The 23,352-nt window shown below is 40.3% G+C and overlaps 1 protein-coding gene across 1 annotated transcript; it reads left to right on the forward strand.

Annotated features, from left to right (window-relative positions):
• Positions 1 to 1,526: 1,526 nt before the first annotated feature.
• Positions 1,527 to 22,631, forward strand: APPBP2 (amyloid beta precursor protein binding protein 2). The gene is made up of 13 exons (XM_068415785.1): positions 1,527 to 1,679; positions 11,927 to 12,015; positions 12,858 to 13,009; positions 13,562 to 13,685; positions 17,561 to 17,729; positions 18,423 to 18,512; positions 19,011 to 19,078; positions 19,158 to 19,263; positions 19,627 to 19,751; positions 19,943 to 20,028; positions 20,438 to 20,628; positions 21,063 to 21,228; positions 22,067 to 22,631. Exons 1-13 carry the CDS (start codon positions 1,539 to 1,541, stop codon positions 22,318 to 22,320), a joined length of 1,761 nt encoding a protein of 586 aa, XP_068271886.1. The 5' UTR covers positions 1,527 to 1,538; the 3' UTR covers positions 22,321 to 22,631.
• The last annotated feature ends 721 nt before the right edge of the window (positions 22,632 to 23,352 follow it).

Raw genomic sequence — 23,352 nt, forward strand, 5'->3', positions numbered from 1 at the left:
AAGGAAAAAGAGAACAAAGCAATTTTCCATGGTCTGTTTATGTCACATTCCTTTCTTCCCACCCCATAACATTACTTTCTGCAAGTAAAGGACAAAGAATAATGTCCTCTCACAAAACAGAGGAAGGAATAGCAATAATTTAGGATTATTAAAAACAGTCCCCAAAGTGAAACAGCAGAAGCTCTGCCCACTATAATTTTTAAAATAAAAAAGATCAAACAACAAGTCACAGTAGCAGTCCTACATTAGCTAAGAAAGCCAAAACAAGACTTAACAGAAGGAGAAATATTTCCTAGTATAGTCAGTGCATCTAGGGTTTGGGTTTTTGCTATCCATGCATAAGATAAAAAATTTGAAACTATGCAAAATATTTAACTCTGAATAAAAGTTTTGCTCAAGACCACGCTAGAGCAGTCGAACTTGCATGATATTAACTTAGTGTGATATCAAAATCTACACCAAGTAGTTATCTCAGACTCCTTGCCTGTGTTGCACTGGGGTGGCTAAATCACTGGCTACACACAGTGCAAGTCTGTTTTAGACCAAATGATCTTAATTGCCTCTGCCTAAAAATCTACCATCTGCGTCCGAGAACTATCCAATATGTTCCTAGTGGTGTGTGCAAGCCCCACATGGAAAGCAAATTAGGAAGAAAAACATGCCTCAAACAGCTTGATAAAGATAATGAGATATTGACAAAATATAGTGCCTTTTCCATGAGGGGTCACAGGGTTAATTTATGCAGGGAAAAGAGTGTTTTTACCACATGGCAGCCAAGGAGGAACAGCAGCAGAGGCAGGTGCGCTTCAGGTAGGTTAGCAAACGCCGGGCTCCCGAACAATGCTCACCATGAGCTGCCAACACACCTGAAAGCCATGAAAGGCCCAATATTAGCAGTACGTTACCACAGGTGAGGCTGTAAATGCCAACATTTCCACTCACGGGAGGGGTGCTGCTGGACAGGCCCTGGAGCTGTGTGTGGGGGGGTCACTCAAGGCCTCCCCTTGGGGCCTGCTGCTGGGGGTGCTCAGCCTGCACCTCCCATACAAATAAAGCCCCCGGAGCCACCAAGGCCAGGCAGCCCCAAGGCCCACATCAGGCCGTGGGGAAGGCACCGTGCCCCGGCTATGGTGGTCACCTGAAGGCTGGGCCACGGTCCCGCCACAAGTCGTAGCCCTGCCCTACAACACCTCACTTCTCCCTCCCTGTCACCGCCAGCAGGGATTCCCCTCACACCCTCCTCCCCCATATTTCCTCTCACCCCCTCGATATAACCCCGTCGCCCCACAGCTCCTCACTGCCCCGGGCTTTCGCCTCTGCCCCACGTTCGTTCTCTCCCGCCTCCGCGCAGGCGGATGGCTCCCTTCCGCTTCCCTCCTTTCTCCTCCCGTATCGTCCCCACGTCCTCCGCACTCCAGCCGCTGCTGCCTCTCTCTGCCCGGGCAGGGCGGCGGGAGCCCCGGGGCGTGAGGCGCGGGAGGTGGAGCGGGCCGGGCAGGCGCGGGGAGGGGGGAGGAAGGCGGCTCCGCACACCCAAGATGGCGGCGGTGGAGCTGGAGTGGGTGCCCGAGACGCTCTATAACACGGCGATCTCGGCCGTGGTGGATAGTTACGGGCGGGCCCGGCGCCGGGACATCCGCTCGCTGCCCGAGAACATCCAGTTCGACGTGTACTACAAGGTACGGGGAGGCGGCGGGGGGCCGAGCGAGGCCGGGCCCGGCCGGGCCTGGGGGAGATGGAAGGAGAAGCGGGCCGGGGGCGGAGGAGGGAGGGCAGGTCCGCAGCCGGCCTGCCCCAGGCCTCTCCCCGGGGGGCTCGGCGGTGAGGGGGCGCAGGGCCTCGCCCCCCCGCCGGCGCCGCGAGGACGGGCTGGGGGAGTGAAGGCCTGTGTGGGGCCGCCTGGGCTGCGGCTGAAGGAGAGGGGGCTCCGGGGGAAGGCTTGGGCCGGGCCGGGGGCCTGCGGCTTCCTCCCCTCCCCTCACGGGCCCCTGGCCTGCGTGGAACGCCCGGGGGCCGCGGGGAGGGCGGCGGGGGGAGCCCCGGTGTGGAGGGGATGGAGAAGGGGCCTGTCCTTGGGGGCCGTGGGGTGAGGGCTGGGGGCGGGGGAACGTGCCTCCCCGCCTTTGGAGCCGAGAAGGGGCAGGATGAGCCCAAGCTGTCTGTGTTGGGATGTATTTTTTCCTTTTCCTTTTTTTTTTTTTTTTTAAATGTACCAGAGAAGATGATGTCAGTGCTAGAAGGAGCCGAGTTTGCCATGCTCTTATACCTTCTTTAACGATCTGGTAGGAACCAGATGAGTTGAGACTCATTTAATGATATAGTTTATTAGCCTTAAATCATTCTTTCATGAAAGGGCTCTTTCTCATTCAGCTGCCTCTAAAATACATGGAGTTAGAGTAAAAGGTACACTGAGATGGTCCATTAATTTCTACTGGCCACTAAATAGGCATTTCATCCATGTACAGGAACTGCTGGAAATGAGCATTCCTCAGGAGAGAAACAATGTGTAAAAAATACTAAGATGGGGGATAACCCTTCTTTGTCAGTAAATTTCTAAAAATTGAGGATATGCTAAATGAAGTAAATCTTCAGATGAATCTTTATGAACCAGGGGTAGTGGTCCATCACATATATAGAGAGTAATAGTATTTATAAGGAAGGCTGATCTTCACTAGAGACAGGGAAATTGTTCCTACAGCGTTGAAACAGGCACACACATTTTCTGTACACTAGCTATTGCGTGTGTCTGCCTTATGTGTTGGGAAAATATGGAAACCCCTTCCTACCACATATGAGCATGCTCACAGATAATGATGTGGTTGACATATGGCAATAGCTGGGTAAAGACTGAAGATAATAGAACTAACAATGTGGAAGAGTATTTTGGGGTTTATTTTTAACTGTTAGTAGGTATGAGTATTCACAAATAAACTTTCTTGGCATTGCCTGTCCTGATGTTCATTCAGATGAAAGGATGGTACTCTGTGGCTTTTAAAAGCATAAAACCAAAAACTCCTTCTAATGATAGAAATATCCAAGTATATATTATTCCCAGATTGTTTAAAAACTCATCTGTAGATGAGCTTAAGAGGTCATTGATTTCTTATCCTTTTATTAGCACTCTTCAGTGGTTGCATTGAATCAGATTCATATGGCATTGTTCCATAATGAAAAAAGAGCCAGCGGTATATCCGACTTGGAGAGACTTTCTACTCTGTTTGTTCTGCTTGTGTATGTTGTCGTGTTGGGCAGGTGATAATAAACATGCTAAGTACCTGTCCTCAAAATAATGTTTCTGTTGTACTCATCAGTAGCCAGTGTAACTTTTGTCAGTGACAGTAATTTGCGTTGCTTTTCCTATTATTTCTGTTTTTTACAACAGGATAGTCTTTGATAATCTGAAAGGTGTAAGTGCACCTATATTCCTCTTACAAATACACATCTACGAGATGTCCACACACAGAATAAATGAAACTAGGCTACACAGTGCAGTGAGCGTTCTGCTGTTGCTGCCAATGGTAGACTAGTCTTCCGAGTCTTTGCTACTTGGTTTTGGTTGGTTTTTTTAATATCTTTTCTGTGTAGTAGAACCTGTCGTCTTTACTAGTCACATTCAAATTAGCTTATGCACAACGTAACTAAACCTTGGATGGGATGCTGAAAGGAAATCCAGAGCCCTTACTAGACGGTGTTCTATATGCAGAGATGTCTGCCTGCAGTGAGTGCCTTGAAGCCTAGCCCAGATTACAGATCTTTTGCAACAGTGTTTGCATTTTTCTGTGCAGCTCTACAACACTTAGTAACTGGTTCTCGATACTTGGATGCCTACAGCAATACAAATGACATAGCTGAATTAGGTTAGAGTGAGGACAGTGTCACTCCTTTGGACAGTCCTCTCGTGCTGTGTATGGTGCTGGTTTTACTGTTTTGGTTCTGGATACAGTTATTTTCCAAATCATGTGGCTATTAAACACCATTTCAGGTTGCTGAGCTGTGTTCAATATATCTGACCATCAAGCTCTTTAAAGAAGTAGAATTTCCAAAGTTGCTAGCAGTCTTTAAGACAAACTAGAAGGCTTTAAAATCCTTGTGCTGACTACATGGTGGTGGTTGCTGCTGTGTTGAGGCGGTGTCAGTTAGTTGTTACTATCCTGTGGAATGGTACTTATATTTCAAATACAGCTGAGGAAAAGTGGTGTGTGATTGAGGATTTGCGTGAATACATTTGCATTTAGACCTTGAAAAAGTTAGTCACTTTCTTTCTGTGATTATTAAAAGAAATCAAAATGTTTCCAGTCTTTCACATCTAACTTGTAAGTAATGGTTTGTTATCCGGTGTTACTCACTGTTTGTGATAGTGGAGAAACTGCCATTGATTTTGCAAGAAAATAAAAGGTAGTATCGGTCAGATTTTATTTTGATACACGGATGTTAATAGGCTGTGGCTGTACAAAACTTTTTTTATTGTATTCATCAGTATGAACACTTGAACTCAACATTTGCCAATCTTGTACAGTTTGCCAGTGTGTTCAGGTGGATTAAGAAGACGTAGATAGGACACGGTGCTATTACAACAGCGGAGACGGTCAATGTGCTATTATTTAAATGGGAGGAAAATGCTAGCAGAGTGTCTTGGTCTTTGTTTTTTCCCCAGGGTACCCTGTAATCCAGTATTTGGCTCTATTGTCATAGTATATTGCTTTTATTTCCCATTCCTTAACAAATGCAATTACTTTAATTCTACGTATTCCAAAATTGTGAACTTCTAGGACGTGCCATAAAAACCTGTGCATTCCCAGTTAACAGTGAGGAATCAAACCTGGGATAGTTGCAGAATATTCTTTGTTGTGGACTCTAAGAAATGGGTTCTGCTGCAAGGTGACAGAAGCAGGCAGGTTCCTAATACTGAGCATATTTATCCTTCTGTAACATTCTTAAACAGTGACTAAAGCTTAAAAAGGCAATATCAAATAATCGTGATTATAGTAAAACAACAAACCTGTACTGGTCCAGCGAGGTGTTACTGGGTATTTTTCTTTTTTCTTCTTTTTTTCCAAATGGCATTTGACTTTTCCTTGCAACCATTAGAAAAATAATAGAGACAGAGCAGAATGCTGGTAAGGATATCCTGGAAATTTTCAAGTCTAAATTTGTGCTAAAAAATATTTAAATGTCTTATTAATCACAGCTGTATTTTGAAGAGCGTAATAACTAGTATTGTTACAAGGAACACCTGCATCTGGGGGGGAAAGAAATGTGCAAACGTATCATATTTTGTTTCCTTTGTGTCTTTGCCAGGTTTATGTATATCCTGGTTGTGTTGTTTCCTAGTAAAACTAGTTAGGTTCTCTTTCTTGTTTTTTTTTTTTTGCGGGGGGAAGAGAGAGAGCGTCTAGCTTTTAGAAGCCAAAGAAATAAATACGCTGGATTTCAGTTAAAATAGGACATGCCTGGCAGGTGAACAGCATTTGCAAATGCCAAAATTCTGTATTAAAAAGTAGGTGGCAACTGGAATAAACTGTAAGTCCTCAAAAAAAAAAAAAAAAAGAGGAGGAAAATCAAATCAGTGTATTTTGTGATTTGTTGGGGAGAGGATAGTGATTTGAGGGAGGGAGTTAGTGTAAAGAATCGAGTTTGTTGAGAGAAAAAAGATCTTGAGCTATCTAGTCTGATGACTGTTCAGTTAGTGTCTAATGTAGAATTCAGTTCTTTCCGCTGTGCCTCAGCTTTATATTCTATTATGTGTAATTATCTCATTTCCTTGGTTCTCGTGGTGCTTTTGAAGAGATACTGCCTCATTAGTTTGTGTTTCTGTCATAGGTGTTTGTTGCAGTTAGCAGGCTGATCTTGGACTTGGATTGGCTAACATGTCACCCAGTGTTTATTTTCCTTTTGGAATGTCTTTTCTGGGTTGTGTGTTTTTCTTTTTTTTTTTTACATTCATTTGTCTTGAAAATCATTTGGGTCCAATGTTCTTTGAATGTTTTCTGATGAGATCATTAACCATGAGAACAATTGGAGACGACATTCATTTGTTTTAGTTAGTGCAGACCTGTAACCTTTCGTAAGTGCACTATGCTGACTTGTTTTGCATTAATGTTTTTAGGCAAAATCCAGAAGGTTATAATCACACTTTCTCTTTGAAGTGGTAGATAAAACTTCTGAAGTGCTCCTACCTTGATGTGAATAAAAATCCCAGATGTTGAGTTTAAATCCTGATAGCTCCAACTTCTGTAACAATGAATGTAGCTGCCGTATCGTGTCTCCTCACTGTATTCTGCTAATCCAAAGAAGAAGCAGCACGGCTAATAAAAGCTCTTGTATTGCATCTAGCTAGTCTTTGAACCAAACAAAATGAATAAACAGGAATTTGCTGACTGTTCACAACAAGCAAGAGAATATCCATTCTCTGCATTGCAGTAGAGATTGCTTGTACTGATGAAGAATGATTATAAGCATAATTTTTATAAGATTATAATAAAACTAGCACGTCCCAAGGCTTCAGTCTCCTGGGTATTTGATGAGAGTGAAGAGGATAAGCTACCCATGAAATGGAGTGTAGCTGTGCTGCTTTAGTTTTGAGGTTTTCTGACCAGAGGAGCACAGACAAGGTCATAAGCAGGCAACGTATGAGAGGCAAAACATCCCAGAGGGAATGGGTCACGTTTTGTAGGATTTCTGCTGTGACCGATCCGTGTCACTTCACAAAGACTTAATTACATTCATGCTGCTGTATTTTGGGGGGTCAGAAATTAATGTGGGAAATGATAATTTCTGAATAAGTGCATGCACACACGCATACAGCCATTCTGATCATCTGGTTAGACTCCCAGAGTAGCGTGGGCAGTCAGACTTCACTAGATACTGCTTAAATGAAATCGTATCCTTGTATCACCCCCTTTTTTAATTAAAGCCTCACAGTGAAGGAGAATTATCACTTCATGAGGTTTTTTCCGATTGTTATTACTCTTTATTTTAACACGTGCCTTATTTCTATAGTCTAAATTTGGACTAGAGCTGAACCATCTTTCCTTGTTACATCTTTACTGGTTTGAAACTTCTTGCCTTTGTTTACCAGACTTCTAACTCATGTTACTCAATTTGCTTTTTCTTTTTTTTGAACCTCTAACTGTGGGGCATGTTCTCTAATCTTGATATGCTCTAGTTTCCCCGTTTTTTTTCAGTGTCCTTGTTGAGTCTTAGACACTAGAACTCATTGTGATTCAAATAATGAGGTCACATCATGAACAGAGGTGTTCAGCTCCTGCTGAAACAGTAATTCCTATTTCCACTTCATCTCCTTTGTACTGATTTAACTTCAGAGCAAACTGGGTTTCCCCACTTTCTGCTGCAGAGAATCATACGTGTGTGTGACTGTAAGGCTCAGACTTCGTATCCCTTGTGCCGGACTCTGTGTAGACATGAAACAAAAAACATTGCTGGTATGGTAGAGAGAGCGGAGTGGGTGGGAAGATGTGGAGAAGTGTGCTGTGTGTGAAAGCAGTGGGCTCCAAAAGTTGTCTCTGAAGTTAGGCTTATTCAATAAGATTGGGGGTTTTTTTTCTTGATTATTTATTGATTTATTTATTTGATTGAGGTTCATAAAGATCAGCCTCCTAATTAGCAGTATGTTTTCAAAGACAACCTGTGAAGTTTGCTTTTTTTTTTCCCTAAACAATATCCAGTAGAACTAGTGCTTGTCCAGAGGCTCTGTAGATCGTTTTGAAATTGATTTAAAAGAATCGAATGTACCTAAATTTCAAACTGATTATTTTCTAAGGCTGTTCCCCCTCACCCCGTCTATAATGAGTCATTTGTTAACAGATTGATTCAGGGCACTGTTGACTCTCAAGAAACTTTTTCCTTCCTTGTTAAGTGGGGAAGGAAGATTGTGGTTACAGCCAAACTTTTTTCCCCAAGTACCGATGTTTGTTAAGTGTACAGTCCTTCCTAAATTTGGCATAATATTCCACATTACATTATTAGACATTACTAAACATGCTGGGGCTCTCCTTGGAGTTCCTTGTATCTTTAATTCTTACTGAAATACCCATATTAATTTTTCAGTCCTCTTCCAAACTGGAGCAACAGGAGCATATTTTTCAAGTTGTGTATGCTGCAGTTCCCCTTCCAGAGGGTGCTTTTACAACTGGTTAGAATTAATCTCCAGCTGCTTTAAAAAAATCTTTTTTTTTTACTTTTATTATTTTTTTTCATTAGGTTTGGAAAAAATCTTTTCTCTTGTGCTTGTACACAGTGAAACAGCCCAGAATGCTGGTGATACAATAGCTTTTTCTCTTGCGTTAGGGCTTTGCTTTTGATAGCAAATTGCTAGCAATTTAACATATGTTTATTTTCAGGGTTTGGTAGGAATCAGTTAGAGCTCAGCTTAATCTATCCAGAGAGAGAAATCTGACAGGAACTTTAACAGAACTACGTGTGCGTGATGATATGATAATAGTTAAGCTACAAGTTAATGGTATTAATATGTTTAATTGGGAGCACCACTATATGCAGCCTTTGAATGCTTAGGTGGATGTGTTACGAGTTAAATGTTAAGCCTTAGATCCTGAAGGAGAATCATGGTGGTTTTCTCACAGCTATGCAAAACAGTTTGGTTGTGGATGTGTCTAACAATACGCCTATATGTTAAACTTACACCTTGGTTCCTGTCTTCAGTGCCAGAATTAATGTGTCACTGTGAGCTGATGGAGTTGAAGGTCATACTGTAGGCTTTTATTCATTTTTCCATGGTTAAAGAAAAGTAAGTCTCTGTTAAGCTCCAAATAGGTTAAGTTTGTGTCTAAAAGGCATTTGTTTCTTAAGAAAAGAATAGTTCTTCAGAAGTCCAAACCTCTGTCATTCTTGTCAGGGCATGTTTTCTTGAATCACTATTTTGTTTTGTTTTTCGTGTTATGAAGCAAGGCTTGTGGTCAGGAATTTTGTCTCTGGAGCTTTTACAAGAGAACCATTTCTTCAGTGCTTGCAACTGCTCCTCAATGAACAAATGAGCGTTACTGAATCTCCTGGAATTGCTTCACAGTTTGACGTATACTCACTATTTCCATGTCAAATTTTGCTTGAAAATATTGCTTTAACAGCTACAACAGTTTCAAGAGACTTCGTGCTGAGTTAGTTCCTTAAAAACGTTTGCCAGTATGTCGAGGGAAGGGGTGAATAGTGTGGTAAACGTCCCAAGGATACTGTATTTCTGGTTATACCAGTGAAAAATAGGTCGGGGTTTTTCTTGCGTGCCAGAATGGTGCAAGTGTTTGCCTTTGAATTGGGATAAGAGACGTGCAGATCTCCTTGGAATTCCTTGTGTGGAATGTCTTGGACCTTTGGGCCATAAGCCAGATTTTACATGTGCCTGAAATAATTGACGTATCAAAATTGAGGGTGTAGTGTGGGACCTTTCCCCCTCCCTCCCACCCAACCAGGGCATTTATTCGTTAGCAATTTAAGAATCCCATGTAACAGTGGGCATGTTACAAGGTGTGTTTATGTAACCTCATAAATATATTAATTTTTAAGTCTTACTACAGTTAGTATTTGGTAAACTAGAATCGGGGTAATCTCTGGGATTTTTAGGTAGCGCTGCAAGGTGGTAAGAAGAAATGATAATGTACTTGACTGAAAGCCTAATTGTTGAACATGTGATAGCACTTCTGGTTGTCTTAAATCCAGGTGAAATTTGGGTGGATGTCTTAGCTTCTTCCAGAAATGGTCTCGGCAGTTATTGACAAGATGTCTACCTTCATTTTTGGGCCTGGAATATTAGGCAAGATTTAATCATCTTTTTTTTTTGATTACAGAAAATATGTATTAGGTTTTATAGAACAGTTACCATTAGGCAGCTGTGGTGATGAAAATGAGAACACTTAACCATGACTGCAGTTTTTAAATACATCAGACTGGTTGTTCTTTCGCTGCCAGAGAGAGTATAGCTTCAGAAGAAACTCTCATCTCTTTGAAGTACAAGGACACGGCACTGTTTTATCTGAGGACTAACTTTGCATGCAAACTTGTGCTGTTTTTTAAAATACTTCCTTTTTTTCCCCAGCAAAATAGATGACTAAAAGGAAAACATTTATTTCTGGCAATTGACATTATTAGGTCAAAGTATTTTTGAAGGGTTTTCTTTTGTAGGTTCTGTTGTTAAAATAACAAACTTGCTGGGCTGTAGAATCAGTGTCATGTGCTTTTATAAGAGTTGACTAAAACTAAATTTCTGGCTGGAGGAGATGTTCTCACATGCTTTGTTTTGAATACTAATTAGCCTGCTTCCAGTCTTTGTGGAGAAAGAGGTGAACCAGACGCAAGACTCTTATTGATAAGAGTATCTTAAGAAATTATTCAAACTGAGAGGAATATTAAAATTTTCATTAAGTCTGTGTTTGTAATGAGCATCTGTCTCTAAATAATGTGTTCTCTTGGCCTTGCTTTTGCTTACCTAATAAGGGTGGCTGCACTCCTCATGTCAACGTTCCTCACAGCTGTAAAACCTGCTTAGATTGCACGGAGGACCTTGCTGTGGGTATGGAGATGCCCATCTTGGGCAGCGAATGTTTGAATGTCTTAAGATACGGACTAGAAATCGGGGTTTTCTGAATAACTGTTGAGTGCAATGTAGCAGTGCTTCACCTGCGTGCTCGTGGTGGCGTGAGACTGGAGTGTACAATGGGGTTTGTGTCTGCTGGTGAACCGTAGCGTTCCGATCCCTGCGTCGCCTGGCACGGAGACCACGACAGGACAGAAGTGGATCTCGTGTGACCTGTGTGGAAAGATGCAGCTTCTAGAGGAAGTGCCTGTGAGACAGGAGCTACTGGCTTCTCCCTTTTTCCCGTGGAGCTACTGCCTCACAGGAAGATTTCTTTTTTTTTTTTTAAATAAAAAAAGGATACGTGTGTGTGTTTCTTCTAGAACACTTCGAATAACCACCGGTTATACTGCAGCAGTGCTCTGTGATCCAGTCCTGTGCCTCTAGCAGAGGCTGCAGATGGTACATGTGACTATGGCAAGTGTATAGGGGTGATTCCTTAGGTTACATACCCTGCGCTCAGTCGTTTGTGGTTCAGGGGCTTCGAGGTATCAGGATTTAAGAGCCAGCAATGGATTTTTCTGACATAGATTTGTACAGTCACTTCTGTACCTATGTAAATGCTTAGTATTAATAGCATAATGTGGCAGAGAATTCTGCAGCTTAACTATGCATTGCATAGAGAACTGTCTCCATGGTTTGTTTTTTGTGAACAAGTCAACTGATATATTTGCTTATCTGCAGACACAACTCAGTTTGGGCATAAAACTAGACACTGCTTTTAATAAATGCATGAACAGAGTCACTTGGGTTTTCCCATTTATGCAGGAATTACTTGTGTGAGCTCAGGTATTAATGGGGTCAGGGCTCATGTCTGTATTTAGCTCATGGTATTGGCGAGTTACCCCTTGCAGAGCTTGTGGGTTTGGGTTTTATTTATATATTTTTATTTATATATAATATAAAATCTATTTGCACTGCTGTGTGCTAGATTCTGTCATTTAAAAATGTTTTCAAAGCATTTGGTACCAAAGAAGCTATTCATTGTATTTTTTCCTGACTTTAGGGGTTTCTTGGTTTTGTCTTTGCTTTCTAGCTTATGTGTTGCAGTGTTTTGAAGATGCAGGTGGACGTAGACACTTAAAAATACATTCATAGGTAAAAAAACCTTGAAACTGCCTATGGAGCTCTCATAGCTTGTATGCCCATTTTTTAAACACTACAGTTGTGCTCCTGTGTGGAGATAGAGCAGACTAAGTAATAATAGTTCCACTATTTCAATACTTTGAAATCTAGATTTCATTATAAGTCATCTTTACTCTTAAGCTAAGTTTCCTGGAAGAACTCAGTCTTAAATTCCAAAATATATTTATATTTTTCTTTCAGCTTTACCAACAGGGCCGCTTATGCCAGCTGGGTAGTGAATTTTGTGAACTAGAAGTTTTTGCAAAGGTGCTACGAGCTCTAGATAAAAGGTAAGTGGCTTAATATATCTATAATTCTCATTTTGGCTCTTACCTCTTGAGCTATTTTAAATTTGGAAGATGTCTCTAATTTTCTTGGTCTTACTAGCCCATCTAATAACCATAAGAATATCTTGTTAGATTTACAGGTGAACTTTTAAGTTAGATGTGATGCAAGTGATGCAAAACCCCGCAGCTGCTTACCAGCAACTGATCAGTGCCCAGCCAGGCCCTGAGCAGTGACAGTTGAAGTATCTGTTTCTTGCTGTTGCAGCAAATCCTAAGTGAAGGGTTATCAAGCTGCTAGGGTTGCCCCAGTTTAAAGAGTTTTCCTGTCATTCAGTATTCCAGTTTGTGGTGTTATGCTCAGAACTTGCCTTTTTTAGATCAGATTCTTTGTAACCAGAAAAAGCCGTGAGTCTTTAGACGTACCTCCCTCCCATTGTTGGGGTGTGTGTGATGTTAATGAGTTCATCACTGCTCAGCTATCTGCAATTTCTGTGGGAGTTGTGGCGTGAGGGTGGATTTGAGGCTTCCCCTCCTCTAAGTTTTAGCTGAAAATGTTGTTTTCCAGTTTTAATATTGTGTGGGTAGCTTGTTTTGCTTACACCGGAGGGTGTCCTTGTAAAGAACTTTGTGTACACTCACTTTATTTGTTGGATAATCCAACAACTGTAATCCATTAGCCTCGAGATTGACAATTATGCTTGTATTCATCTGGTTTTGGTTTGAGAGGGGGTTGGAGTTATTTCTCTGAATCACTACTCATTTGAATTCGTGGCACTCAAGAGCCAACTGACTGCAGTGTTTTAAAAACTTCATGTGTAATCAAATTCTGTTTCCTTTTGTTTCAGACATCTGCTTCATCACTGTTTTCAGGCTTTGATGGACCATGGAGTAAAAGTTGCTTCTGTACTGGCCTATTCTTTCAGTAGACGGTGCTCCTACATAGCAGAATCGGATTCTGCTGTGAAAGAAAAAGCAATCCAGATTGGTTTTGTTTTAGGTAACTGGTGATGATAGGCTGTTTAAAGTATGCTACTTTCTTTCATGCAAGCTTCAGTTAAGCTAATGCTAATTTTTTTTCATGTTAATGTTCGTGATTTCTTTTTAAAGAACATGTCTGGTTTTGGAAGGTAATTTTTAGAAAACTACTTGGTGTCTTAAGAAAAATATATTGAATTTTAATATCTAAGAATATGTAGGCTTATCTTTGCTCTTTCAAATGTTTTAGATTTAAAATTTGTTTGCAGATGTGATGCTTAACATTAAAACTTTGCATAATTTTAGTATTGGTAAGTATTTCTTGACAGAAAACTGTAGGAAAACCATGTAATACCGAAAAGTCATCCTCAAGTGAAGGAGAATTCTTCTGGTTTTATATTTCATCCTTTTCAATTCAGGATTGGAGGCTTTAACCTTCACAGGATTCCCGTATGTAGTTCTATGAAATGAGTAGTTTTCCTACAAGACTTGAGCAAACCCTTTCTCTCTTAAAAAGGTGTTTTGCTGTTCAAATTTCTGTTTGTTATTGATATTTTTTTTTTTTTTCCCCCAGGGGGATTCCTGTCAGATGCAGGCTGGTACAGTGATGCTGAGAAGGTATTTCTTTCCTGCCTTCAGTTATGCACCCTTCATGATGAAATCCTTCATTGGTTTCGTGCTGTAGAGTGTTGTGTAAGGTGAGCTCACCTTTAATTCCTGTATGTCTGGCTGTGAAATACACATTAATACGTTACCAGCTGCCTTGGAGCCATCAAGCTTCGGATGCTCCCTCTGGTATTCTGCTGCACCAAAATACTTCCCTGGTTGTAGCTGAAGATCAGAAGGTGCTTGTGTTTTTCAAGGGTTTTTGCATGTGAAGGAGCGTTATGTGTTGGTGTTTGCTGAAATTACATTTACTACAAGAAGAATTTGCCAAATCCAAACACAAATGATATAAATACAGTTGAGCAGAAATAAAAGGAAAACATACCTCTCCTAATTCCAGATCCAGGGAGTTCTCTTGCTCCGTGCTAAGCTACGTGACTGTGTGATTAGGTAAATACCTAAGTGTCCAGTTCTTGTGGACACCTTCAGCCACAGCTCAACCATTTCGAAAAGAACTTTTGCTTTTAGGAGGCATTTGGGGTTTATACCTGGTTTATTTCTCAAGGCCTGTAGTAGGGTCCATTGAGACTCAGATTCCATTCACAGCGGCCTTGAAGATCATCACTTTAGTTTTCAGTTGCCCTGCTCTTAGACCTCTGTATCTAGATGTGTGCTGTACTGATGCAGTCTGTGGGAAGCACCCAGCTTGTTTTCGTTGGTAACACCATGACTGACCTCTCTTGTGTGCTACAGGTGTGTGCTTGAATACCTGTGTGCTGGTGAGCAGAGTTGAAACTCTTTAGCTGCTGTAATGAACAACAAAGTATGTGCTGTATTTATGTGAATATAGGGCTAAACTTGTTTTGGAAAACTGCTCCAAAAAACCCCTGCATCTTGTTTATAGTTGGACAAACATGAAGAGTAAATAGGCTTTGCCAGTAGCTGCTTATTTTGTGTGCCAGCCAGAGGGCTGTGGCAACGGTTGCTGCTCTGCCTTGTTCTGTCCTGCCAGCTACCACTGGCTTTTATTCCAGAAATGAGATGATGCCAGGAGAAGACTGGGCACACATATATGCTTTCCTAGAACTGGGGAATGATGGATATAGTACCACTGCTAGTACTTGGTGCTTTGCCTTCTAATTAATCTGAAAAAAGTTTCCTAGTTGTATCTGGCTGTTTGGCAAGCTGGAGAAGCTGCCTTAAAAATAAACTCCCTCATTTTCTCCAAATAGAAAAAAAAGAAGGTAAAGAAAGGGAAAAAGGTAACTCTTTCTGTGTTGGGCAGCAGTGTACAGCCCACATCGTTGTGGAAAGATGATTTTCATTTTGTGCTAGAAAAAAACATCCTATGTTAGGATGAACGTTTCTGGACTAGAGATGTTAATTCTGTTTGGGTAGAGACAGCCATTGTTCTTGCAATGAAAGCTGATGGCCTGAATGTAACATTAAGTCCCTCTGGGCACCAGTGAGTGAGGAGACACTGCTTTGTGTTCAGGCATCTCCCAGTCAATCAAGTAGCATCGTTTATTTGGAAATGTATCAAATAGAAAGAATTAGAAACACTTTCAGAAGTGCTAAGTGTGTAAAAATCTGAAAACTTTTTTGTGGGAGAGAGCAGGAATTACACTCAGCTTCAAAGTCATGAGGCTACAGTAAGATAAACTTGTTGTTACCATCTAATCCCTGCTGTAGAATACTTTGTTCTTACACTGCTCTTGCACTGGAGTTCGGTGGAGTTTTAAGAGAACAAAGTTTACGTCCAGCTTTTGAAAGTATGACGCTTGTAAAAAGAGGCTCTTTTTATTCTAAAAGCTAAAAAGTCTAATCCCTAGGAGTTTAATTAATGCATTGTGTTATTAACAGAATGCAGTTTAAAAACATGTAAAGTTTTGTGTTCTTAGACATAATTTGGTGTGTGTTTGTACTAGCAATAGTAAATTATATGGAGACACTTGAAGAAATGTGAAGATTTGAGATTTCTACAAGCTTGTATAATGCTTTCCTGCATGTGTTGTGTTCCTTTTGGTTTGCTTTCTCTCATTATATGTTAAACAATAAGGCACAAATACATGGTCCTCCCACTTCATTGTTTCACATTTTGCTGGTTCTTGGAGCTTTTTCAGATGTTTTTAGGCTTCCTAAGCTGCAGTGTAACGTTGTTTGCTATGTTTGTGTGCTCTTAGAGAATGATTTCTTGGGGTGGGGGGCAAGCTATCCCCCAAAAGCTATTATTGCAGACATCAAAGAAAATTCATAGCTATTAGCATCAATGTCCTAAGGCTTTTTTTCCTCTTCTTGGCTTTATCTTCTAAAATTCCTTTGGATTAATAAAGGATTTTTTTGTTACTCAGAACTGGATCACATGAACTCCGCTTAGCCTAGAGGATTGGGTTAGGTTTAGCTTGGTTTTTGGCCGATTTGTTTGGTTTTAGACACTATCACTGAAGCATCCAGATGCTGGATATTATCCTTCCCAGGCACTTATCTAAATTGCAGGACTATTGCTGCTGGCTTATACCATTACATGGGATTTGGGCTTTGTATTTTTGATGTTGCATAGCAGCTCCCAGTGGAATGGTGCAGGCAAAAGAGTTTTGCTCTTTAGGGAAATTGTAATTGCTTGTTTTTTCTCTCTAGTTTCTTTAAAATTCCTGTCTCTTGTTGCCTGAATGTTAGATAGTTTTCTGCTGCCCGTGACCAAGAGCACAATGCACTTCTATGTCGTGTTTAGCCCTCAGACTTTATTTAAGGAAAAATGTGGCTGTTGCTTTTTCCTTTCTGTTCTTGAGCCATGTTGCTGTGTTTCTCATTGAAAAGCTGGTGTTTATGTAGCTCGTTTCAGGGGTTTTTTGAAGGTTTTTTCTTTTGATCTTCTCTCTGCGTGGCTAATGCACATCTGCTGTGTGCTTGCCTACCACTTCCTTCTTGTGAAAATGTGAACTTTATTTCCTTGCTTGTTGGTGGTTGAGTTTCATGATAGATTTCAATAAGAAAGTACAGGAGGAGGCTATGTTAGAGGCAGGCTGGATTTATAGGGCAAACTTATTTTGCTTTGCTATTCCAGGAGGCATGGCTACAATAACTTATAAATCTCTACTCAGGTGTAGAGAAGAGAAACATTTGATCAAAAACCTCACTGTTCCTTCCTCCCCCCTTAACAGTTTATTGGAAGATCTGTAATAATGTATCATAAAAGGTATAAAATGCTGTACCTCTACACTAGCTCACACTTCTAGAGTAGCCTCTCTGCAATGCGGTGTTACTTTCTGCTTCACTTCACTTTGTATATTGCCCTTCTGTGGGATGTTTTGTTTAGAGTCGTTGTGAACTGCACCAACAAAGTAGTCTTTTCTGGTGATGCTACATCGGTGCTGGATATCATGTTGAATGGATGTGATCGAATCTCTTGGGAAGACACCCCCCTTCTCCACCCCACAAACCCCTAAAACAAAGAATGCCCACTTGTGAAGCGCTGTGCTACTTAAGGTTTGGGGAAAAAGTGCAGAGATGCATGAGAACTGGCTGTGTTTGTACTTATTCAGTGTCTGTTTCAGTTTACTGTACTTTGGAAAGGAGATAGAAGGGGGTTAATACTGTATATTACAGGGTTTGGGAAGTGGAATTTTATCAGCATTGAGAAGAATGAATTTTATGAAAAAAAACCCACAAAGCCACCACACCAAAGTGGTTCAAGCATTGGATATGTAAAACTGCTTCAATATCTAAAATCATTTGACATGTGCAAGAGTAAAAATTCTTGCCAGGCAAGAGAACAAAGCGTGGTGTGCTGAAACAGGGTTTGTAAATAGTTCTTCTGTATTACTCAGTTCAGACAGTGCAGTTCTGTTGGGATGACAGCCCAGTTCTATTGTAAGTATAATTCCAAGTTGTAGACCCATGGTACCACTGTGTATTGAAATGGTTTGTTCAGATGCCATTTAGAAGGTCTCTTTTACACGTCCCTCAGGTTGCTGCACGTTCGAAATGGTAACTGTAAATATCACTTGGGAGAAGAAACATTCAAACTCGCTCAGTCTTACATGGACAAGCTTGCAAAGCATGGTCAGCAAGCGAACAAAGCAGCGCTCTACGGGGAGCTGTGTGCCCTGCTCTTTGCCAAGAGCCACTACGATGAGGTGAGTAGGACTTGGGGTTTGTTTTTCTTCAAAAAACTGGTTATGAAATCCCCTAGGATGTTCCACGAGTGGCTCATTATTCACCTTATCTTTCTAGCCGGAGTTCCTGATCTTTTTTGGTACCTGTGTGGCAGTACCAGAGGAATACTTGATTTATCAACTTTTTTTTCTGTGTATTGTTCTGAGTTAGTCTGTGTGTTGGTCATCTGTAAATGAAATATTGTAAAAAGGTTATTTTAATAGGTAAAAATGAATAGCAGAACACAGGTAACAGTTCTTTGCACCTGTTTTATAAAAACTGTTTTAAGTGTAACCACTGTATAAACTGCAGTTTTCCTTTAGCTCCTACATACGCTGACCAGGAAGTTGTCCTACACAACAGGAATTGTGAAGAGTACTTAAAGATTATAAAATACCCTTTTTTGTCTGTAAAAGTCACTGTAAGAATACATGCCTTAGGCTAGTATAAAATATTTACTTACACAGTCCATATTAACCTTAAGAGTGCTTTTAAAGTCTGTCTTTTAAGACATAGCTGAACAAATTCATTACACATAAGCAATTAAACAGTATTTTTTAATATTTTGTCATGTAAGTGACCAGTATATTTTTCAGAGCCAAGTACTATTTTTCTTAATGTTGTGATGCAGTGAAGTTCCAGCTTCATTATGTTAGTAACTCTTTGTTCAACAGGCTTATAAATGGTGTATAGAAGCTATGAAGGAGATCACAGTTGGCCTGCCTGTAAAAGTAGTAGTGGATGTTTTACGACAAGCTTCAAAGGTGAATTTAAAATCTTCCACGTTTCTTTTGTAACTAAATTGCTGCCAAGAATGGGTGAGGACAGGTAGTACCTCCAGAATACTTGGGTAACCAGCTCCATTTCATGAGCCTTACGGCTTGTTATTTGGGTTTAGTTGGTCCATCTCTGTCTCAGACCTGGGATGGTTTTGGGTTTTTTTCTTTCTGAAGTGGAGTTACAGCTGTTCAAATGAACATCATGACAAAGCTCACCTGAGAGCATTCCATAACAAGGTGGTTTGTTCCCCTGTTCAATCTGTGCTAGGTACAGTACTAGCCCTTTAGTTAGGCATTTATGGCAGAATAAAATACCAGTTTATTAATGTTATCTGTGAACCTTTTCTTAAATAACTGAGAAGTCCTTTAGTGACTACGATGATATTTTGAAATTGAAAATAGTAGTTAGCAATTGGGCCAGTATCTGGAGGAGATGAGTTCTGAGTGTGCACCTTTTCATATGCTTCCTTTCAACTCGTTCAGGCTTGTGTTGTAAAACGTGAATTTAAGAAGGCTGAGCAGCTGATAAAGCATGCAGTGTACCTTGCCCGGTGAGTAGCGTACCAAAAAACACCCTTTTAAAATTATGCTTAATTTGTCTCAATTTGTAATATAAGTATATTTCTACAGGGAGCACTTTGGAGCCAAGCACCCCAAGTATTCTGATACTCTACTAGACTATGGATTTTACTTGCTCAACGTAGACAATATATGCCAGTCTGTTGCAATCTATCAGGTATGCAGCAGGGCTTAAAGTCTCTCTTCAGTTTCTCTTGATATTCATCATCTCTCAAATGTTTCTACTGAAACTCACATACAGTTAATTTGTAGAGACGGATAATAGTTGCTTTAATTACTGCAATGCTTGTTCTTTAAAAAAACAAACACCAAAACAAACCCAACTTATGGGGTTTTGCTTTCGTTTTTTTACCCTGACTTCTAAGTGGCTTTTATATATATACTGCCTCAGGTATGTATGTATAGGCCTACAGAATTTCAGAACCAGTAGATTATTTTCCCCCCTTTTTAACAACGAGAGAAACTCGTTTGGGTTTTTTCTGTATTAACTGATGAAATGGTGTTCTTGTAACTCTTCCAGACAGCTCTTGATATCCGGCAGTCAGTATTTGGAGGTAAAAACATACATGTAGCTACAGCTCATGAAGACTTGGCTTACTCTTCGTATGTTCACCAGTACAGCTCTGGAAAATTCGACAATGCACTGTGAGTACAATTGTTTGAGGTACTGGCAGCACATTTAGTACTGTAAATGGAGAAAAATGTTCTTAAATGACACAGACTTTCCAATTAGAACTTAAATGCATCTGTTTATTGCATTAATGTTTCTAATATTTTATCAGTTAGCTGCTAACTTGAATATATGTATCTTGAATTTTTTATTTAAACTCTTTCAGATTCCATGCTGAACGTGCTATTGGCATTATAACTCACATTCTCCCAGAAGACCATCTTCTTTTGGCATCTTCAAAGAGAGTTAAAGGTAGTACCCTGAACTGCATTACTGGGACGGTTTGACATCAGTCATGCAGATGTGTTTATCCTGTTCCCTGGCAGAGGCAACGTAACTTGAGTTGTTTTTTCCAAATGGAGGTCACTCTAGAATATTATTTGTAGTCCTCAGTGTTCTCTGTCAACACACTTATAAAATACAAAACAACTTCTTTAAAACTTAGCCAGAAGACTTGGAGGAAGTAAACATACAGAATATAAACATATATGTTGTGAGCTTGGTATCTGGTCATGCCTGCTTGAAAACAGTTTGTAAGAAACACAAAGCCTGATGAGATGTCTCCTGAGATGTCCTGGGTAGATGGCTTCCTGCTACCTGCAGTTAACATCTCTGTGTGTTTGGAACACAGTAACGTTGTGTTTTTCTCTCCTGTACTCAGCACTTATCCTGGAGGAGATTGCGATAGACTGTCACAACAAGGAGACTGAGCAGAGGCTACTTCAGGAGGCTCACGACTTGCATCTGTCCTCACTCCAGTTAGCCAAAAAAGCCTTCGGGGAGTTCAATGTACAAACAGCAAAACACTATGGCAACCTTGGAAGACTGTATCAGTCCATGAGAAAGTTTAAGGTAAGATAATATGGATGTAAAGGTCTTGACTTAAAATCTGCAAGGCATCTGTAAATCTGTCACAACAAATGGTGATTTTCAATGTCCACAATTCATAACCTCAGTTGGTAGTTTTATGGTTGGCAAACTTGTACTTTATCATTCATCTCTCCAAAGCTTTGTGCAAAAACAATCCGTTAAGATGCACGATGCTTTCAGAGACAGGCTGACAGCAATTTTGATGACAGAAAAAGTGATACTATTTGCTGATCCACTTAACTAAGAAGTTGGAGAACTTGATTTGGTTTTGGCTTTCTTACTTTTTGCCTTTTATAAAATACTACAGACTATTTAGCCACTACATAGTTATGTTACTTTAAATCTTTTTTTTTTCTCCTCTTTTTCCGGCATGGTGAGTGGTGTCTGACTGACCTATGTGAATTTGATCCTCATAGGAAGCAGAAGAAATGCACATCAAGGCAATTCAGATTAAGGAGCAGCTTCTGGGTCAAGAAGATTATGAAGTTGCCCTGTCAGTGGGTCATCTAGCTTCTCTCTATAACTATGATATGAATCAATATGAAAATGCTGAAAAGCTTTATCTGAGATCCATAGCAATTGGTAGGTGATTCTTAAAATAGGTGACTATATAGCAGCTTTACTGCTACAGGAAACATTGTTAAAAAGCATATTAGAGTTTTTAGTAAAGAACTTAATGAAATGTGAGATGTTTGTGTATGTGTTTTTAATGTAAACATAATGCTTTTTCTTGAATGTTCTCTTGGGCACTGAATTCTGGAATTATTTTCAGTGCTCCATCAGAATTTACTCTTGAAAGCATCTAGAAACTGATTAATTAAAAGCTTGGCTGTTAGTCTTTAGCCTACATCTTGGAGTTGTGGCTAGAACTGAAGTGCAGCATGTAGTTAAATTTTAAATATTGTGCCTGTCAGCCTGAATGTGCTCTCGTTAAATGTTTTTCTTGCCCGTTATCATTTGCAGTGAACTTATAATTCCAAATCAAAAGCATCTTTGTGCCGTGCTATAGCTCAATTTTGAGACCCAATCTTACTTTGTACAGTTCTGTACAGTGTGTTACAGAAAAATGTATGATTTTAAAGTAGAAAACTGAAAAACAACTTCACTGTTTAAATTGAATTTGGCGTGAAACTGGGACACAAAGTGACTGCCTTCTTTCTGTGACTGGTAGATTTTTATGCATGTAAAACTGTGGTGCAATTGATGATCTGATTGTAGAGTCCCTGAGGACAAGTTACAATACCCTTAAAGGAGAAGGTAGATGGAATTCAAGCCATCATCCAGGAGGCTTGCTTGTTGCTTGTGTTCTTGATTTGCTGTAACAAAAAGCTTCACGTTGTTGGTAAAAATGACATGAGAAATAAGATGCAACATTTGGGTGGATTACCTTTTAACTTTGTTTTCCTCTGGATTTCTTTAGGAAAGAAGCTTTTTGGTGAAGGATACAGTGGACTTGAATATGATTACAGAGGTCTCATTAAACTGTACAATTCCATTGGCAATTATGAGAAAGTTTTTGAATACCACAACATTTTGGCCAATTGGAACCGGTTGCGGGATCGGCAGTTCTCGGTCACGGATGCTCTGGAGGACGTAAGCACCAGCCCTCAATCCACTGAAGAAGTGGTCCAGTCTTTTCTGATGTCTCAGAACGTTGATGGACAGAGTAGCTAAGAACTTGGTCAATTAACCAGTTAAGGTGTTTTCCCCCAGGTTAGAGGGGGAAAAGTCATACTGTGAAATCTAAACCATGTAGTTCTCTGGGGGCTGGAATTTGCGTTGAAACACTGGTCCAGTCTGCTGAAGAGTGCCCATACGGATGAATGTGTGTTAAATCCTTATCAGCATGTGTATGGCATGTTTAGTTCGGCTCACATTTTTAACTTGGTATTCCTGGAAACCCCTTCTTTCTCTCTTCTTTCAAAAGAAGCTACTTTGCAGAAAGTCTGCAAGAAAACATCAAATAAAACTGTTTGAGTTCAAAAGAGTTGCATTCTTATTATGAATGGAAGGTTTCACCAGGAGCTTTCTTCTGATATATAGAAGGAATATATGCTGTACTATAAGAAGTTATATGAGAAAGGTCTTTCTACTGTGTGCATTGTAGCAAAGTTAATGGTAGATATCCAGAAAAGGGAGAACGCCCTAGCCTTGGCTGCTGCCTTATGAAGAAAAGTGGCAAAGAACCACTTTGGAGAGCAACCTACTCTTTGTGAACCACGACAGGTCGTTAAGTGAGTAACCACTGTCTGTTGGTTTTAGTTTCCTGAACTGGACCAGTGTTCATCTGTAAGTGACAGAAGATCCACTAGACCAGCAATCTGAGTTTCCTTTGGTACCAGCCAACAGTGCTCATCTTCTGAACAGGACCAGGAAAATCAAAAGTGGACCAGCCTGCTAGAAACAGTTTTTGGACCAGTGGCTTTAATTTAATATTTCTGCCCCTGCATTCACTTTTACAGTAGAATTATTTCATTTAGATGTATGATCAGTGCAAAATTATATTCATGTACTAGATACAAAGCTAGGAAGTGAACGTTCTTTAGCGGTTGCGATGGCATGTCTTTACCTAGTAAGCTTATGCAAATATTAATGTCGATGCCACAAGCAAGAACTAGAAACGCTTACCTACTTGCTGCAGCCATCTCTTTTTTTTTTTTCCTTTTTGAATGGGCTTACTCAATAATTGAGGCAGTAACTTGTTTA

Source organism: Nyctibius grandis, chromosome 18, assembly GCF_013368605.1.
Source record: "Nyctibius grandis isolate bNycGra1 chromosome 18, bNycGra1.pri, whole genome shotgun sequence".
Taxonomy (NCBI): Eukaryota; Metazoa; Chordata; class Aves; order Nyctibiiformes; family Nyctibiidae; genus Nyctibius; species Nyctibius grandis.

Excerpts from the sequence above, each read along its gene's own strand:
- APPBP2 (XM_068415785.1), top strand. The coding sequence starts at position 1,539 with ATGGCGGCGGTGGAGCTGGAGTGGGTGCCCGAGACGCTCTATAACACG. Across the intron at positions 13,686-17,560 it reads GCTGTAGAGTGTTGTGTAAG|GTTGCTGCACGTTCGAAATG; the intron begins GTGAGCTCACCT and ends CACGTCCCTCAG. Across the intron at positions 19,752-19,942 it reads GGAAAATTCGACAATGCACT|ATTCCATGCTGAACGTGCTA; the intron begins GTGAGTACAATT and ends AAACTCTTTCAG.